At 46.4% G+C, this 20,854-nt stretch overlaps 1 protein-coding gene across 1 annotated transcript in view; it reads left to right on the plus strand.

Annotated features, from left to right (window-relative positions):
- The first annotated feature begins 8,869 nt into the window (after positions 1–8,869).
- The window catches only part of IFNAR1 (interferon alpha and beta receptor subunit 1), a 69,193-nt gene continuing 57,208 nt past the window's right edge, over positions 8,870–20,854 (plus strand). Inside the window, exon 1 of the mRNA XM_083171801.1 lies at positions 8,870–9,127. Within this exon, the coding sequence (XP_083027927.1) occupies positions 9,052–9,127 (76 nt within the window). The 5' untranslated portion in view covers positions 8,870–9,051. The remainder of the gene's footprint in view (positions 9,128–20,854) is intronic.

The raw sequence follows: 20,854 nt of genomic DNA on the forward strand, positions 1-20,854 counted from the left end.
TGGCGAGTGTAGCGAGCCACCGTGCCCGCAGCGTGGCAAGCGCAGCAAGCCCGCAAGGGGCTATGTTGCACTCCTCATGCTGTCTGAGTCCGGCCAGTCGGGCTAATGACTGTCGGACCCCTATACCACACCCGACTGCAGATACCTGAAACTACAGAAGCCGCTGTACTAGGCAGAGTTGTAATGCTGCAGATTGGGCCTTATTCAGATATAAAATGTGCAGAGAGAATTAGATTTGGGTGAGTTATTTTGTTTCTGTGCAGGCAAAATACTGACTGCTTTATATTTCCACTGCAATATAGTTCTCACTTTGAAGTAAAACCCCACCCAAATCTAACTCTCTCTGCACAAGTAACATCTATCCCACCTGCAGTGCACATGGTTTTGTCCAGCTAAGAAGGAATTTGCCAGAAGGAGTGAACCAGAATAAGGCCCATTGTCCTACAGCTTCTGGCCGCCTAAAAATAGCACTTCCCATTTAGCCTGGAAAAACCTTTATTTTTTATAGACACTTCATAAAGAAAACTCTTATGGCAGTGCATAAGGGCTATATAAAATATCATCCAAGTCTAATATACATAATTAGGTATATTATGTTTTTTGTTTTATCATGTTTTTCACAGAATTTCTCTGGTTTGCAATGTTTGATACACCCTTTTAAATTCTGTTGCGAGTTTGTTAGTAAAACTTGACAAGAAGTACACGATACATAAAAATAAACACCTCTGATACAGGTGCACGAAAAAATATTGCCCCACACAATTCAGTTTAACCCTTTGAGTGCCGATGTTGCTGTGAGTGATCGTCAATATATCCGCTGAAAAATGTCAGCGCCGCTCACAGCGACTGCTCTATTAGTATTAATAAATACAAATACAGCTGAGTCAATTTATTAAAGTTTAGTTAAAGCCCAGCGAATATGTCCACAACACTGCACATGGATGTTTTGCATAAACATCCATTTGCAGGGTTGCGCGCGGGCCTGGAATCATTAGATTGTAGCTGACCATTGAATGATTTCTACAGTGCTCACAAATCGAAGTCAGTCTCTGCTGACTTAGACTCGCGGCGTCCTGTTCCGAGGACTGCGCAGGTGGCTGACATCAGCCACCCACCTCCGGAAGCCAGGTGCCTGTCTGCGTTTGCATGGAGACACCCAGCAGTTTCCTGGGAGCATCTAGCGTTTTTGCGCTGACTGCACCAGCGGCCGGATCCAGGGAGGCTCACCGCATGCAGTGGTGACCTAGTCCCACTGAGGCTTTCACGGTGCAGGCAGACAGTGGATAGCCCAGTCTGCCTGTCCTCATGACAACACACGAAATAACTCAGTCCGCCAACGGAGACCAAGCCCCAGGGATCCGTCTGCTCTGGACACTTTTCTAAGACTCAGGTCTGCGGGGAAGGAGACAACCATTGTTAAAAATTTGAAGTGTCTCCTGTGGAATCGGAGAAATGGAATTACTGGTGAGTACCAAATTCCTCTTTTCCTGAGCTGTGGAATCCCACGGATTGAATTCCGAAAAGTAAACATTAAAGCACTGTATGTGGCCACTGTAAAGCTCCGTACATACGGAGCAATATATTGCTCAGTGTCTCATTTCATCAGCGACCAGAGATGGTCGCTGATGAAGGAAGTCACTGCCGGGGGAAGCCGCTTGGGGAAAGAACTGATTGCCTGGGAAAGTTGCAGGAGCATGCTCCTGCGACCAGCGACCACCCCATGGCTTGTTGCAGGAGTGCGCTTCTAGCGAGTCGCCCCATACACATAGGGATATGGTTGCTCAGTGACCATATCCCCTGCGATACTGGCATTTGTTTGCTAAAAAAATATTATTGAAAAACATTTTTACAAATGGCGGTAGTAACGCATAGATGAGTGTATCCTACTGGACAGTCATTAAGTTGACCACTATTGATGTACTTGGACAAAAAGTTCACAGGGAAATGATCGACATGAGTTTTTAAGACAAAAAAATTATGTCTGCCGACATGGACCTCCAATTACACCATGCTTCGGACCTGGGGCCTTATTTTGGTTCATTCTTTCTGACAAAATCCTTCTTAGATGGACAAAACCATGTGCACTGCAGGGGGGGGGGGGCAGATGTAACATGTGCAGAGAGAATTTAGATTTGGGTGAGTAATTTTGTTTCTGTGCAGGGAAAATACTGACTGCTTTATTTTTACGCTGCAATATAGATCTCACTTTGAAGTAAAACCCCACCCAAATCTAATTCTCTCTGCACAAGTAACACCTGCCCCACCTGCAGTGCACATGGTTTTGCCCATCTAAGAAGGATTTTGTCAGAAAGAATGAACCAAAATAAGGCCCCTGGTGACTAACTCTGCTTCGCTTGCCACACTTTTTTCGCTCCCATTTGCAGTTGTTTCATCTAATGACCATTGCCATGCCTACCATTTGCCTGTCCACCAATAGTGGTTGACTTATTGACTGAAGACTTCTTCACCGGAACCAATCCTTCTTAAGTTTGCCCCTATATTTTATCTTTATAAACAGCAAACAGTTGCAGAGTTGGGGCTGCAGCACAGTCCAATATTCAAAAAGGGGAGTCACACCTACTGCCACTCCAAATATCACCGTCCTGGACTCACTGGCAGTTGATGTGACCCCCCCCCCCCTCTTTGAATTTTTGGTCTGTGCTGGAGTCCAACCTCTGTAACTGCCACTGGCAGATAAGTCCAGGAACATTTTGTACCTAATGGAATGGGTCATGTTGGAGGGTATGAGCAAAAGTGCGTACACACTGGACGTTTTGTGTCACAGGCGATATTGTTCATGCCGTTGTTTGACGATATATCCAATTGAGCTGCATGTACAGATTATGGGTGTCCACCTGCGGGAGCACACATTGCTCGCCGTTCATACCATACACACTGTTTGATATTTAAAATGATAGCGCTCAGAAGGGCATAAATGAGTGATATAGTTAAAAAAAAAAATCGCCCAGTCTGTACGCACCCTGCAATTTATTCGTCAATGAATGAGAATGAGGGCATTTATTGTGCATAGGGAGAAAGGTGCTGTAACTTCTACATGGAGTTTAGTTTTTCTTGTATTTTATTAAATGCACAAAAATGTAACCAAAAACACATTTACAACAGCAACGTTCACACTACTTATGGCAATGTAACTGATAGGCTGACAATGTCTGTTGTTTTCATGGTAATAATGACAGGCAGCGACCTCTCACTCTCACACATTCTGAGATATGCCATTGCCTGTACATCTACTGTGCAAGGGTCCCCAACATTGTACTGTATGTCCGTCCGTCCCTATTGCCGGAGCCATTTTTCTGTAGCCTCCTAGGTACTCTGCAGCGTCTCTGTCTCTGACAAAATGGCCACCGCAGTAGACCGAAGGTTTCGATATTGGGGACATTTTTCCCGAGTCAGTTTTGTGTACGCGTTTCGCCACATAGCACTGTTCCTTATGCATGAAATCTAGAATACTAGTGTAATGCACTAAATATGAATTTCTGAATTGTAGCACTGATGTACAAATATTTTGAAGTACAAACACGGTTTGGAAATGCAACGCTGAAGTGTGTTTTTGTCATGAGGGGTGAGCGCCAAGCAGCAGTCACAACATGGCTGCCACAGTTAGGATACTGTTAGCTTCCCAGACAAGGAATTACATGCAAAATATCACATGCGCCACAGATTGTCAGTCTGATTCACTGTTATTTTATTTTGTATGTGGATGGTTTCCTGTATCCAGGACCGACATTTTGTTGTGGTCACACATGTTGCTACACAAGGAATTTGGTTGGTCATATAATTGCACAAGTTGGCTCCTGAAAGCGTAGCTGCATGCTGTACGCCGTATTACTTCATTGGATGCTGAGAGTAGCCATTTTATGGCTTGAGATGATATTTATGCCTCAGTGATGCAATTAGCCACGCAGTGCAAACATGCAATGTTATGAATATTGGTCTCCAACAAAATGGCTTCCTCTATGGTTTGTACCTTAGATGTGCACTTAAAGTTTTAAAGTCCACATTCATGGATATTACCAAAACTATGTATGTATTGCAGTACCTTCCAATCATAGTGCTATATTCAGTGGCAGGTTACCAAACCTGTGTAGACAGTAGCAGGAGTTTGTCAATCAAGTTGCTGTGGAACTACACATCCAAACATGTTCTACAGCTTTGCTGTTAGGTCATGCTAAAACTGAGGTAGGGCAGGCTGGGATGTGTATCTCCACAGCAGCTGCAGTGCTGCAAATTGTCTACCAGTACTGGCAGTGTTATATCTCTGCGGTTCTAATAGAATGCATATTAGAGCAATTAATGTTCCCTCATTTTAAAACTTGGTACTCGAATACTGTTGGCCAGTCTGTCTGGGTCTCCATGCATCATGGCAGAGTAGGGCCCCCTGGTGTGGTCTGGTTTTATGGCCATGGGAGCGGTGACAGGATATGAAGCCCGGAGTGTATTCCTGTAACCTAAAAGCTCTTGAACTAATTATTTTTGTGCTGACAAAGTCCCTGTATAATAAACTTCTATGACTGACTATTTGTGTATGTGCTCCTTTATAACAGAAGGGTGTTCTACAATACCTTCAGCCATCGCCAATGCTAGACCTGCTGCACTTCAATGCCATCACCTGTGAGTGAGTGCGGCTTAATGTAGCACCGTATCTGGGTGCATATCTGCAAATTGGGTTTGGGTCATACAGTCGACACAATTAAGGTTGACAGTCAATAGGTTGACCAATATTGGTCAACTGGCCATAGGTCGATCCATGGAAAATGTCGACATGCCTTAAGTCGACACAATCAATAGGTTGACATGAAAAATATCGACCAGAGGTTTTTTTATATTTCTTGGGTGTCTATGTCGACATGGAAACAGTATACGTGTGCCGCTTCGCTCGCCATACATTGGGCACGGTGCCTCGCTATTAGAATCTTACTCTACGCCCACTTGGATGGAAGTGTGAGCGAGTTCTTATCTGGAAAAAAAACGCAAAAAAACTCATGTTGATCTTTTTCATGTTGACCTTTTGACCATGCCCACCTAAGGTATGTCAACCTTTTCAATGTGTCGACATGCCGACCGTCGACCATGATTGTGTCAACCTAATGACTCCATACCCTGTAAATTAACCCTATTTTTTTACATTAAAATAGTGTTAATGAATATTTTCATTATAAACCTGTTTCAATTAAGTTTGCACCTGAACTATACTGATGAAGACATTAAATACATTTCCCTTATATGGATGTTATATTGCTACATAAAGTAATGATAATACAGCTGTAACGTAATACAGCTGGGCCTTGTTGCTGAGGAAGCTGGTGGCAGACTGCAGGGGTGCCGGACGCGGTCCCGACAGTTGGGATCCCGACAGGCATTTACCCGACATCGGGATCCCAACTGTCAAATCACCGACAGCCGGGATCCTGACAGTCACCTGCTATTCTCCCTCTATGCGGGTTCACGACCCCCATAGAGGGAGAATAAAATAGGTGGCGAGTGTAGCAAGTGCAGCAAGCCCGCAAGGGGCTATGTTGCACTCCTCATGCTATCTGAGTCCGGCCAGTCGGGATCCCGACGTCGGGCTAATGACTGTCGGACCCCTATACCACACCCGACTGCAGATACCTGAAACTACAGAAGCCGCTGTACTAGGCAGAGTTGTAATGCTGCAGATTGGGCCTTATTCAGATATAAAATGTGCAGAGAGAATTCGATTTGGGTGAGCTATTTTGTGCAGGGTAAATACTGGCTGCTTTATATTTACACTGCAATATAGATCTCACTTTGAAGTAAAACCCCACCCAAATCTAACTCTCTGCACAAGTAACATCTACCCCACCTGCAGTGCACATGATTTTGTCCAGCTAAGAAGGAATTTGCCTGAAGGAGTGAACCAGAATAAGGCCCATTGTCCTCCAGCTTCTGGCCGCCTAAAAATAGCACTTCCCATTTAGCCTGGAAAAACCTTTATCTTTTATAGACACTTCATGAAGAAAACTGTTATAGCAGTGGTTTTTTTTTAATCTTTTTGCGCTGAATTTCTCTGGTTTGCAATGTTTGATACACCCTTTTAAATTCTGTTGCAAGTTTGTTAGTAAAACTTGACAAGAAGTACACGATACATAAAATAAACACCTCTGATACAGGTGCACGAAAAAATATTGCCCCGCACAATTCAGTTTTTCGCTTTGAGTGCTGACGTTGCTGTGAGTAATCCTCAATATATCCGCTGAAAATGTCAGCGCCGCTCACAGCGACTGCTCTATTAGTATTAATAAATACAAACACAGCTGAGTCAATGTATTAAAGTTTAGTTAAAGCCCAGCGAATATGTCCGCAACACTGCACAAGGATGTTTTGCATAAACATCCATGTGCAGGGTTGCGCGCGGGCCTGGAATCATTAGATTGTAGCTGACCATTGAATGATTTCTACAGTGCTCACAAATCTAAGTCAGTCTCTACTGAAATAGACTCACGGCGTCCTGTTCCGAGGACTGCGCAGGTGGCTGACATCAGCCACCCACCTCTGGAAGCCAGGTGCCTGTCTGCGTTTGCATGGAGACACCCAGCAGTTTCCTGGGAGCATCTAGCGTTTTTGCGCTGACTGCACCAGCGGCCGGAGCCAGGGAGGCTCACCGCATGCAGTGGTGACCTGGTCCCACTGAGGCTTTCACGGTGCAGGCAGACAGTGGATAGCCCAGTCTGCCTGTCCTCATGACAACACATGAAATAACTCAGTCCGCCAACGGAGACCAAGCCCCAGGGATCCGTCTGCTCTGGACACTTTTCTAAGACTCAGGTCTGCGGGGGAGGAGACAACCATTGTTAAAAATTTGAAGTGTCGACTGCAGTGTCTCCTGTGGAATCGGAGAAATGGAATTACTGGTGAGTACCAGATTCCTCTTTTCCTGAGCTGTGGAATCCCACGGAGTGAATTCCGAAAAGTAAACATTAAAGCACTGTATGTGGCCACTGTAAAGCTCCGTACATACGGAGCAATATATTGCTCAGTGTCTCATTTCATTAGCGACCAGAGATGGTCGCTGATGAAGGAAGTCACTGCCGGGGAAAGCCGCTTGGGGAAAGAACTGATTGCCTGGGAAAGTTGCAGGAGCATGCTCCTGCGACCAGCGACCACCCCATGGCTTGTTGCAGGAGTGCGCTTCTAGCGAGTCGCCCCATACACATAGGGATATGGTTGCTCAGTGACCATATCCCCTGCGATACTGGCATTTAAGTTTGCTAAAAAAATATTACTGAAAAACATTTTTACAAATGGCGGTAGTAATGCATAGATGAGTGTATCCTACTGGACAGTCATTAAGTTGACCACTATTGATGTACTTGGACAAAAAGTTCACAGGGAAATGATCGACATGAGTTTTTAAGCCAAAAAAATTATGTCTGCCGACATGGACCTCCAATTACACCATGCTTCGGACCTGGGGCCTTATTTTGGTTCATTCTTTCTGACAAAATCCTTCTTAGATGGACAAAACCATGTGCACTGCAGGGGGGGCAGATGTAACATGTGCAGAGAGAATTAGATTTGGGTGAGTAATTTTGTTTCTGTGCAGGGAAAATACTGACTGCTTTATTTTTACACTGCAATATAGATCTCACTTTGAAGTAAAACCCCACCCAAATCTAATTCTCTCTGCACAAGTAACACCTGCCCCACCTGCAGTGCACATGGTTTTGCCCATCTAAGAAGGATTTTGTCAGAAAGAATGAACCAAAATAAGGCCCCTGGTGACTAACTCTGCTTCGCTTGCCACACTTTTTTCGCTCCCATTTGCAGTTGTTTCATCTAATGACCATTGCCATGCCTACCATTTGCCTGTCCACCAATAGTGGTTGACTTATTGACTGAAGACTTCTTCACCGGAACCAATCCTTCTTAAGTTTGCCCCTATATTTTATCTTTATAAACAGCAAACAGTTGCAGAGTTGGGGCTGCAGCACAGTCCAATATTCAAAAAGGGGAGTCACACCTACTGCCACTCCAAATATCACCGTCCTGGACTCACTGGCAGTTGATGTGACCCCCCCCCCCCCCTCTTTGAATTTTTGGTCTGTGCTGGAGTCCAACCTCTGTAACTGCCACTGGCAGATAAGTCCAGGAACATTTTGTACCTAATGGAATGGGTCATGTTGGAGGGTATGAGCAAAAGTGCGTACACACACTGGACGTTTTGTGTCACAGGTGATATTGTTCACAATATCGTCAAGTGTGTATGCCGTTGTTTGACGATATATCCAATTGAGCTGCATGTACAGATTATGGGTGTCCACCTGCGGGAGCACACATTGCTCGCCGTTCATACCATACACACTGTTTGATATTTAAAATGATAGCGCTCAGAAGGGCATAAATGAGCGATATAGTTAAAAAAAAAAATCGCCCAGTCTGTACGCACCCTGCAATTTATTCGTCAATGAATGAGAATGAGGACATTTATTGTGCATAGGGAGAAAGGTGCTGTAACTTCTACATGGAGTTTAGTTTTTCTTGTATTTTATTAAATGCACAAAAATGTAACCAAAAACACTACTTATGGCAATGTAACTGATAGGCTGACAATGTCTGTTGTTTTCATGGTAATAATGACAGGCAGCGACCTCTCACTCTCACACATTCTGAGATATGCCTGTACATCTACTGTGCAAGGGTCCCCAACATTGTACTGTATGTCCGTCCGTCCCTATTGCCGGAGCCATTTTTCTGTAGCCTCCTAGGTACTCTGCAGCGTCTCTGTCTCTGACAAAATGGCCACCGCAGTAGACCGAAGGTTTCGATATTGGGGACATTTTTCCCGAGTCAGTTTTGTGAAGCGTGAATAAAGGAGGAGTGTACATCTGTTAGAGTAGGGTGGGGACTCCTTCCAGTCCCTCCCAGTCCCGTTACTTCCCCACCAGTCCCATACTGTCTGTGCACCTTGGGAGTTCTGGCTCCTGCCTGCTGCTGCTTGAATGTACTATGGGGCCTGGAGCAGAGATGATCCTGTCAGCGTGAGAGGCTGAGCCTGGGGGAAGGGCTGACATGTCGTGCTCCTGTGGTCTGGTGTTCCAGCTCCTGTCAGTCCTGCTGCTGCTGGCCGGCATGGGGACATCATCAGGTCAGTCAGCACAGCAGTATGCATGTACTGTACCTGTATGGATGATCCCTGCGTTGTGCCAGTCTGTGCCATGCATGCCAGCACTGTTGTACAGTACCCTCTCATTATGCCCTCATTTCATGCCTTATTCTTATGATCTATCGCTACCTCTTTCCCATGGTATCCGAATGGCTGATAGACAATGTCTAGTGTTGACAGTCAATAGGTAAATCTGGCAAAGGTCGACACATGGAAAAAGTTGACATGAGTTTTTGGGTACATTTTTGTTTAGACTTTTTATTAATGTTTTCATTCTTTACCATCTTCGTGGACTACCGATAGGTAACGGTATAGTGTCCTGAGCGCAGCGGGCGATGCGGTACACTATTGGGGGGGTCCACACGTTCAATGGTCGACATTGACACACACAAATTTAGAAAAACTCCTGTCGGTCTTTGCCATGTAATGCTTTTGCTTGTTTTTACTGTTTTCCAGTGTCGAACCTAATGCGCCACACACCTTTGCCACCTTCCCTTGTCCTGGGTGACTTTTGCACTGCCATCGTGGTGCCCACTGCCACCCAATGCCCCCTCATGCCATCTGTATGTTGCGTTGAAAGACCTTTGTCTCCTTATTGCAGTTTTACTTTCCATTCAGGTCCCGGTAAGGTGTCTCACACGCTATTCCCTGCACTATATACACTAACCTCTTTTATCAGGGAGAACATTGAGTACATGAGTGTAAGAGAACGTTGAGTACATGAGTGTAAGGGCTATTTCACACACTCCGGCTCCTGCCGGGCGGCGAAATCCCGCATGGCCAAAAGCCGTGCCATGCATAGTAGCTACTAATGGACACGATTGTGTCCACTATGACAAGACTGCCACGGCCCGGCCGCCCGGTTGCATCCGTATCCCACCACTGGAAGGGATGGCTGTCGGGCTGTGGCATCCCCTCCATTCTAAACTGCTGTGTGCTGCACGGCTTCCTGGCCATACGGGTTTTCGCCGCCCGGCAGGAGCCAGAGTGTGTGAAATGGCCCTAAGCGAACGTTGAGTACATGAGTGTAAGAGAACGTTGAGTACATGCGTGTAATGCCTTTAGTTACATTCGTGCTTACTCAAGCACCCTGCACCTAAAGAGTGAGGCATGTTTTAATTTTTAAGGGCAAAATTTAAATACGTTGTGTATGGCAACAGCTACTTCATCAATACATCACGGATAAGATTTTGCTTAAAAAAAAAATAGTAATATGCCTCCTCACCGATGTTGTATTACCATGTCAACTATTTTCTGGTGCGTGGGGTATAATGTTCTTCATGGCCTTGGTGAAATGCGTCAAGCAATAAAATGTGTAATTATGTGATGTCGTGTGACAGGGCACCCGCGTGGGTTTGTATGTCAGTTTGCTGATGCCTGACTCAGTGCCCACTTGGATGGTAATGTATGAACCGAATCGGTCAAAAGCAAAAAACCATGAAAAACTCGAGTCGACTGTGTCAGTCGGTCACGTTCCCTTCGACCTTGTCTCTAACGTTGGTTACTGTTGATGTAGACGCTGTCGGCTATCTTTAAGCATCTGACTACAGGCGTCTGACTAAGCGTGGCCAACCAGAAAGAGAAAGAAATCACTCTCGGCGCTGGAGGCCTGGTTCGGCTAGGGCGTCATATTAAAAATAATATGTAACAATCAACATTTAATCCCTGAAGGATCTGCTGCAGTTAGAGTTCTACTGTGGCAAGTTGAAAGATAGAAGTAATCAGAGGAAAAAAGAAAGCAGCGCAGACAATTGGATGATGGATGAAATAATGGTGATAATAGATAACCAGCAATTGGAATATGTAAAAGTCAATCAAATAAATAAAGGGAGTAGATCTCACAATAATGAGCAATAAATGGTTTGAAAAATAAAGTTAATTTAGCCCTTGGGGGGCAAGTTGGCAACTCACGAATTGGAAACGTAGGGGCCGGTGCTGGATCACTTGTAGTAAACCGAATTCTGCCGCTGCCCCAGTGGTCGGGGTTTGCGCATTTCTGCACATGTGCGAAGCCTGACTGCAAACATCTGCAGCGAAATGCTCACTCGCCGGGCAGTTCGCGGAGGGTAGAGGAGGGCCGCGGGCGATGGCGGCACTGGGTCATGGGAATACTAAGCATTTATGGGCATCCCCATGGAAATGCCTGGTGTTCCCATGGGTACATGGGTGGGTGACATCAGCCGCCCACCCTGTCTTCGTCCCGGCAGCCGCAAATATAAATCAGTTGTGACTGACTTATATTTGGGAAGGCAAGAGAAATCATTCGATGGTCGGTGACCATCGAATGATTTCCCCTGAAGAGGCGGCATGCATCTTCGTTACACATCACCGTCGCATTGTTGCTAGGGGAAACTGCGGGGCGTTGACACAGGTGCTCGTAAGCTGCATTTATCTTGGTTCTATTTATCCTTGTAATGTTCAAAATATTTTTGAATGTGTCAGTTATTTCCCACCTTGCTATGTTACTGTTGCTTTTATGTTTAAAAAAAACCACAGTGACTTGTGATTGCTGCCTCGTGTCGGTAGGGGCCACAGGACGGGCCTTCCTCTTGTTTATGCCTTTGCTTGGGCATTATTAACCACATTTTCTGAGCGATGGTGGTGACTTCCTGGAAACAGTGAACCGCCTGCAATGCTTTCATTTGATCTTTAGAAAATTCTAATATATTTCCACGAACAATAGCGACCATACATTGTCACATTCTAGTTGGTCATTGAAATGGTCTTATGGTTCCATAAAAACATAATTCAGAAATGCTTTATGGTCATCAAACACGTACAGTAAGTGTTTACAGCATCAACTGCAATAGCTATTGATAACTACCGTACTTAAGAAGCTTGTGATAATTGATGCAGTGTATGTATTTCCTGTTATCCCACTTGTACCATGCTTGAAGCTGCACTGTATCCACAAAAAAATTCCTAGTATAGGAGAGTATACATGGCTAATAAAGTGATTCTGATTACATATTTAATAATAACTTGCGATGCAGTAAGCGTCGGGTGCCAGCGTCAGCCAGTGCGTAAGCCCCACGCACACTAGCCGCTATAAATAACAATATCATTATAGATAGATGGTTCATAAGGTCTGTGCTGCATGCTCAATGTTAACTATATTGTCAACGATGAATGCTAGCAGCGGGGGTGGGAGACGTCACTGAACAATATCGTTAACAGTATGGATCTCGTAAACGATGCCTTCTATAGTTTGTAGCACCACATCGTTAATGATCGCAGAAGCGCAGATTATATAGGGCGTACACATTAGCAGTTATACACGAAACCGGTGGTTCCCAAACTAGGTGCCTTGGGGGACTTGTAGGGGTGGTGGTGGTGGTTCAGGACTAATTCAAGGTTTTTTATGTCCATTATAATAGTCATTGGACAAACAGAAGGGAATCCTGTCCGTTGCCACATAAATGATCCTAAGGATGAGATATAAACACAATTTATTTAACTTAATATTGGTTTCTGACTTTCTCATAGAAGCATAGAGTTTGATGGCAGATCAGAACCACTTGACCCATCTAGTCTGCACCTTCTCAATCAAAAACCTTAGACTAAGGGTGCCACGAAAACATTTCTGATGCTTTGGGGTGCCGTGATTCAAAAACTTTGGGAACCCTTGCATTAAACGATAATCATTGACGATTATCGGCTAACATGTACGCACCTTTACAGTAGTCTGACAATCTCCACTTTTGTTGATTGGGATCTGCTATGTTACTGGGTGTATAGACTGATAGCAAAGGCAATTCTGTAATAATAATACATATCTGATTAAACTGCAGCTATATTATCGCCTCCTTCGTTAATGTCAGTAGTGTATATCTTATTTTTGTTATTCGTTTTTCTTATTTTATATATATTATAGTGAAGGACTTGATTTCTGGGATAGACTGTCACACAAATATGGCTTAGTGCACTGAACAATGTCTATATCCTTTTTCGTAGTTCTTACTAAATTGATCATTGCAAGATGATGTGGTCGCCGCATGTAGGGACAGGGCGCAGGGACGAGCAACGGCTGATTGACGGTTCAGCTGCGCAGCCTGGACCCGGGGAGACAGCTGTGGTTTTTTTTTTTTTTTTTGGTAGCGCTCCCCAGAAAAACTCGCCCAGTGGGGAGCGCTCCCTAACAAATAAAAAACACCACTGAAGGGGTTAAACCTGATGTTGATGTTTGCCGTCTTTTCTTTGCAAGTATAAAGTCAGACAGTTGTCCGTTCCATTCAAAATCGTAAAAAAAAAAAAAAAAGACAATTGTCCAAACATTGACAAAAACTGCCACATACAAGAAGCTGCTGTGGTTCCTCTAATTCGGGTCCTGCATGGGAATGCGCTATTTACTGATAGTCGCTCAATTCCAAAAACATCAGCATAGCGCCCGTCTTTGCGACTTCTATAGACTACATAATGAAGGTTTAGGGAATAGAATGTGTTTCAGGAGCGGTAATCGCCTGTCACTTGCTAGTATATATTTTGGTTGATTCTGTAATCGCTCTCCGGACGATTTTACAAACCGTCTGTAAGGAATTCTCCGATGTGCATTGAGCTCTATGCTAAAGCAGAAATGTTTTTGCGTGGCCGATTTTTTTTTTTTTTTTTTGTCTTTTAGTTAAATCTCTGATTTGCAAAGTTGGTAAAAACACAGAAATCTTAATAAATAATACCCGCTTGTCGTCTTTATCTCCAATTATATTTAATTTGCACAACCAGCGCTGTTCCCATGTATGGGAATTGCTGTGATTTGTAGTGTGGAAAATATAACATTGACAATACATACTAGTGTGTGCCGGTCTATGTGGTTTGTGAACTTTCACACACAAAATTCCATTCTGACTAATGTGTTGTTGTAGCAGTGATTTGTTCCATCACTAGGGCTGGGGATATTATTCAGTGCTGCTTGCCAGAGGACTTCCACAAAATATTGTATGTTGTTTTAGAGTGACACGGAGATGGGTGGTTACCATGATAAAGCCTATATCTGGTCGTCGCAGAGGAAATGCCAAGCACAGAGCAGTAAAACAATTAGATCGTATTTTCGGAAGACTGCCATATACATATTTGTGGTCATATAATAATGAGCATCTGTATCCCAGCTCAGCCCTGTGACTGGGTTCCGGCATGCTCCGCAGATACTTGGTATATCTCCTGCAGATTTGGAAAAAATGAGCAAGAGCAATCTGTATCATGAAAAATGTGCCTGCTAACAGAGATGGCTGTGATACAAGATGTGCCCTGCTCTGGCATTGGTAGCATATATGCCTGGGTTACTCCAGGACATACTTGCCTACTTTTGAAAACTAGTTTGAGGGAGATTACAGTTAGTAGTAGAATTTTGCAAGGCGTCCTATTGAGGGGGGGTGTGATGCTCCACCCAAGGGGCATCTCTAATTCCATATATGGAGATATTGTGAATAGTATTGTCAGTGTTGGCTCCTACCTTTATGGTAGGAGGGGGGCTGCAGCTGGCTGTGATGCCGGCTCCCCCCTGCCACCGCTGCTCCTCCTGGTCCCCACTGCATTGTTCCCAGTGCTTGTACAATGATGACAGGCACCGGGACTGGCGCATATGTGTATATGCGTTATATGTGTCTGGGTTACTCTCCTGCAGTGTGCAGTGGTATGTGTCTGGGTGACTCCTGGAATGTGCAGTGGTATATGTGCCTGGGTGACTCCTGCAGCATGCAGTGGTATATGTCCCTGGGGGACTCCTGGAGTGTGGAGCGGTATATGTGCCTGGGTTACTCTCCTGCAGTGCGCAGTGGTATATGTGCCAGGGTTACACTCCTGCAGTGTGCAGCGGTATACGTGCCTGGGTTACTCTCCTGCAGTGTGCAGTAGTATATGTGCCTGGGTGACTTCTGGAGTGTGCAGTGGTATACGTGCCTGGGTTACTCTCCTGCAGTGTGCAGTGGTATATGTGCCTGGGTTACTCTCCTGCAGCGTGCAGTGGTATATGTGCCTGGGTGACTTCTGGAGTGTGCAGCGCTATATGTGCCTGGGTTACTTTCCTGCAGTGTGCAGTGGTATATGTGCCTGGGTTTCTCCTCGAGTGTGCAGTGGTATATGTGCCTGGGTTACTCTCCTGGAGTGCGCAGTGGTATATGTGCCTAGGTTACTCTCCTGCAGTGGGCAGTGGTATATGTGCCTGGGTTACTCTCCTGCAGTGTGCAGTGGTATATGTGCCTGGGTTTCTCCTCGAGTGTGCAGTGGTATATGTGCCTGGGTTACTCTCCTGGAGTGCGCAGTGGTATATGTGCCTAGGTTACTCTCCTGCAGTGGGCAGTGGTATATGTGCCTAGGTTACTCTCCTGCAGTGTGCAGTGGTATATGTGCCTGGGTGACTTCTGGAGTATGCAGTGGTATATGTGCCTAGGTTACTCTCCTGCAGTGTGCAGTGGTATATGTGCCTAGGTTACTCTCCTGGAGTGTGCAGTGGTATATGTGCCTGGGTTACTCTTCTGCAGTGGTATATGTGCCTGGGTTACTCTCCTGTAGCGTGCAGCGGTATATGTGCCTGGGTTACTCTCCTGTAGCGTGCAGTGGTATATGTGCCTGGGTTACTCTTTTGTAGCGTGCAGTGGTATATGTGTCTGGGTTACTCTCCTGCAACGTGCAGTGGTATATGTGCCTGGGTGACTCCTGGAGTTTGCAGTGGTAAATGTGCCTGGGTTACTTCTGGAGTATGCAGTGGTATATGTGCTTAGGTTACTCTCCTGGAGTGTGCAGTGGTATATGTGCCTGGGTTACTCTTCTGCAGTGGTATATGTGCCTGGGTTACTCTCCTGTAGCGTGCAGTGGTATATGTGCCTGGTTTACTCTCCTGTAGCGTGCAGTGGTATATGTGCCTGGGTTACTCTTCTGTAGCATGCAGTGGTATATGTGTCTGGGTTACTCTCCTGCAACGTGCAGTGGTATATGTGCCTGGGTGACTCCTGGAGTTTGCAGTGGTAAATGTGCCTGGGTGACTTCTGGAGTATGCAGTGGTATATGTGCCTAGGTTACTCTCCTGGAGTGTGCAGTGGTATATGTGCCTGGGTTACTCTTCTGCAGTGGTATATGTGCCTGGGTTACTCTTCTGCAGTGGTATATGTGCCTGGGTTACTCTTCTGTAGCATGCAGTGGTATATGTGTCTGGGTTACTCTCCTGCAACGTGCAGTGGTATATGTGCCTGGGTGACTCCTGGAGTTTGCAGTGGTAAATGTGCCTGGGTGACTTCTGGAGTATGCAGTGGTATATGTGCCTAGGTTACTCTCCTGGAGTGTGCAGTGGTATATGTGCCTGGGTTACTCTTCTGCAGTGGTATATGTGCCTGGGTTACTCTTCTGCAGTGGTATATGTGCCTGGGTTACTCTCCTGTAGCGTGCAGTGGTATATGTGCCTGGGTTACTCTTCTGTAGCGTGCAGTGGTATATGTGCCTGGGTTACTCTTCTGTAGCGTGCAGTGGTATATGTGCCTAGGTTACTCTCCTGGAGTGTGCAGTGGTATATGTGCCTGGGTTACTCTTCTGCAGTGGTATATGTGCCTGGGTTACTCTCCTGCAGCGTGCAGCGGTATATGTGCCTGAGTGACTCCTGGAGTGTGCAGTGGTATACGTGCCTGGGTTACTCTCCTGCAGTGGTATATGTGCCTGGGTTACTCTCTTGCAGTGGTATATGTGCCTGGGTTACTCTCCTGCAGTGGCATATGTGCCTGGGTTACTCTCCTGCAGCGTGCAGCGGTATATGTGCCTGGGTGACTCCAGGAGTGTGCAGTGGTATATGTGCCTGGGTTACTCTCCTGCAGCGTGCAGCGGTATATTTGCCTGGGTGACTCCTGGAGTGTGCAGTGGTATATGTGCCTGGGTGACTTCTGGAGTGTGCAGTGGTATATGTGCCTAGGTTACTCTCCTGGAGTGTGCAGTGGTATATGTGCCTGGGTTACTCTTCTGCAGTGGTATATGTGCCTGGGTTACTCTCCTGCAGTGGTATATGTGCCTGGGTTACTCTCTTGCAGTGGTATATGTGCCTGGGTTACTCTCCTGCAGTGGTATATGTGCCTGGGTTACTCTCCTGCAGTGGCATATGTGCCTGGGTTACTCTCCTGCAGCGTGCAGCGGTATATGTGCCTGGGTGACTCCTGGAGTGTGCAGTGGTATATGTGCCTGGGTGACTTCTGGAGTGTGCAGTGGTATATGTGCCTGGGTGACTCCTGGAGTGTGCAGTGGTATATGTGCCTGGGTGACTCCTGGAGTGTGCAGTGGTATATGTGCCTGGGTGACTTCTGGAGTGTGCAGTGGTATATGTGCCTGGGTGACTCCTGGAGTGTGCAGTGGTATATGTGCCTGGGTGACTTCTGGAGTGTGCAGTGGTATATGTGCCTGGGTGACTCCTGGAGTGTGCAGTGGTATATGTGCCTGGGTGACTCCTGGAGCGCGGCGGTACATGTGCCTGGGTTACTCCTGGAGCGCGCGGTGGTATATGCGCCTAGGTTTAACCAAGCGACACCAGTAAAGGTGCCCATACACTGGTGCGATATGGCTTTTTTTTTTCGTGAGATTGCCACGCATTGCTGCGACTGATGTCATGAAAACTTGCACATTGCAGGTGGTTTTGGCACGATTGCGATGCCGGGCACGCTCCCGTGCACCTCAGATCTCAATCGCAGATCTCACTGGCTGCCCTTAATATTTCTTGCAGCCTGTATACCCTGCTAGGATTGTATGTGATATATTGTATGCGAAAGGACCACACACAATGTATCCTATGCGATCCTGTCCCCCCAGGAAGGTCCCGCCCACATAGCAAGCACATTGCATGCAACCACTTGATGCAATACATCTCACCAGGGTATGGGCACCTTTTAGAATGACCAATGACCAGAAAATCCGCTACAGATGTGTCCATCCTGCTGCACGTCCCGAAACCCCGTACAGCGGACACAAGTAGTAATATGGGAGGCTGTATGATCATAGTGTAGCGTGAGAAAACTCATAAGATTGCCCTTTGTGTGTGACATTATGTGGCGAGCTGTACAGTGTAGGGGTGGACGTGTGGTTACATTACATTGGTGCAGCCAAGAAATCACCCTCAGAAAGTCCTATGTTAGCGATCTGTATGGCGGTACCCTTCTCTCTTTGATTTGTTACATTCCAGTATGCAAATGACTCGCCGTCAGTGACACTTTGGAGACGGAACTTTCCATTATTCGTATCAGAAAGTAAAAACACACTGACTCATATATTGCGAGGACTGGCTGGTTTTAATATCTGATATCTTAGGGGTCAGTTCATTTAGCTGCGAGCGGGGGCGATGTGCTGCTGCAATGGCATGGAAACACCGGTGATGGCGTCTCATCTCGCCCCCATCTCTACCCAAACTCTCAGGGTCCTGTATGTGCGGCATATGGCTACACTTGCGCTGTGAGTCAGCTCATAGATAATTGACTCGACCCCTTAATGTCCTTATTACATTTACTGTTTTTTTTGTTTTCCTTTAAATCTTTTTGGTGCCAATTTTCAGGTTGCACGCTTGATCTTACATGTGATAAAGAGTCGTAAGTCAAAGTAGATTGTGGTGGCCAATTCTACATCAACCATAAACCATCGGTGATTACGCAGCGCAGTAGCACAGGGCCTTGTGTTCAGTAATGCAGAAGGTGCTGTGCAGTAGCACGGGGCCTGGGATTCCCTAATGCAGAAGGTGCCGTGCAGTAGCACGGGGCCTGGTGTTCCGTAATGCAGAAGGTGCCGTGCACTAGCACGGGGCCTGGTGTTCCGTAATGCAGAAGGTGCCGTGCACTAGCACGGGGCCTGGTGTTCCGTAATGCAGAAGGTGCCGTGCACTAGCACGGGGCCTGGTGTTCCGTAATGCAGAAGGTGCCGTGGACTAGGACGGGGCCTGGTGTTCCGTAATGCAGAAGGTGCCGTGCACTAGCACGGGGCCTGGTGTTCTGTAATGCAGAAAGTGCCGTGCAGTAGCACGGGGCCTGGTGTTCCGTAATGCAGAAGGTGCCGTGCACTAGCACGGGGCCTGGTGTTCCGTAATGCAGAAGGTGCCGTGCACTAGCACGGGGCCTGGTGTTCCGTAATGCAGAAGGTGCCGTGCACTAGCACGGGGCCTGGTGTTCCGTAATGCAGAAGGTGCCGCGCACTAGCACGGGGCCTGGTGTTCCGTAATGCAGAAGGTGCCGCGCACTAGCACGGGGCCTGGTGTTCCGTAATGCAGAAGGTGCCGCGCACTAGCACGGGGCCTGGTGTTCTGTAATGCAGAAAGTGCCGTGCAGTAGCACGGGGCCTGGTGTTCTGTAATGCAGAAGGTGCCGTGCACTAGCACGGGGCCTGGTGTTCCGTAATGCAGAAGGTGCCGGGCTTGTTTCTGTGTTCAGCCCCACTTGGGATAGATGAAAGTTATATATACATAGAAAAAATAAGTGTTCTCTGTGGAGGGAAATCCCCTATTGCTACTTTCACTTTCCCTCTTTAAGATTTCCCTGGCCGGGTGTAAGGTAAACTGAATTTACTCCACATATGATGGGGGGGGGGGGGGGGGGATTTACTCTTTGTTTTTGTTCATCATCCTTACTGTTTCCGACAACAAGGAAATTACAGCAGCATTCCTGTCACATCTTGTCCTCCCGCCTCTCCAAGTTGCTCAGTTCTAAGGTTATTGCTTAGAGTTTGTCTCGATGGAATTTTTAAACCTGATGAGTCCTATAAAAATAAACCTAACATAAAGGATCCGTGCTCCCATAGAACTTTGTTTGAAATAAGACATATTGACCCACTTTGAAGAATACTTAAGAACTTTATACATAGAATTCCCCATTAATATAGAGAAACAAGAATCGGTACTTGTTTCCTAGCAGGGCGCCCACGATATTCAGTCGTATGGCTTCGCATCGCATGCCATATGCCCACATGCGATGCGATTTTAAATTGTATAAGCCCCTATACGATTTTTAATTGTATAAGCACCCTAATGGCTGCTTACAATGTTAAATGCACCCCCACGCCACCCCCACTATCAACGCCAACCCAAAGCGTGGCGAGCGCAGCGTGGCGAGCCTGCGAGGGGCGGCGGTACGCGTCCTCCGATCTTTTTCATACCCCACTATCCCCGTCGGCGTGGAGTTTATTTTATATAGTGTGGAGAGCGCACGCGTATTACTTTACATGTATTCCGCATCCCCTCGCGGGGCTCACTTCGGCTTGGTGGCTCGCTGCGCTCGCCACACTATATAAAATCAACTCCACGCCGACGTGGATAGTGGGGGTATGAAAAGGTCGGAGGACGCGTGCCGCCGCCCCTCGCGGGCGCGCTACGCTCGCCACGCTTCGGGTTGGCGTTGATAGTGGGGGTGCTTTTAACATTGTAAGCACCCATTATGGTGCTTATACAATTATTTATCTTATAGGGGGCACATTTAACATTGAAAACACCCATTAGGGTGCTTATACAATTTTAAATCGTATACCATTGTATATGGCATACAATGCGATGATATACAATATAAAATTGGATAACATCGGCTGCCATCGCGTAACATCGCATCGCATACCATCGTATGTCTTATGGTATGCAATGCGATGGGCGCCGCGCTAGGAAACAAGTACCCAAGAATCTTTGTGATCAGCAGCTAATCTTCCCCCACTATCCCAAAATCAGAACGAAGTCCTCACGAAGCCTGAGGAATTACATGAAGTCATGGTTAGCCTACCTAC

Source organism: Crinia signifera, chromosome 2 (assembly GCF_055691185.1).
Source record: "Crinia signifera chromosome 2, ASM5569118v1, whole genome shotgun sequence".
NCBI lineage: Eukaryota > Metazoa > Chordata > Amphibia > Anura > Myobatrachidae > Crinia > Crinia signifera.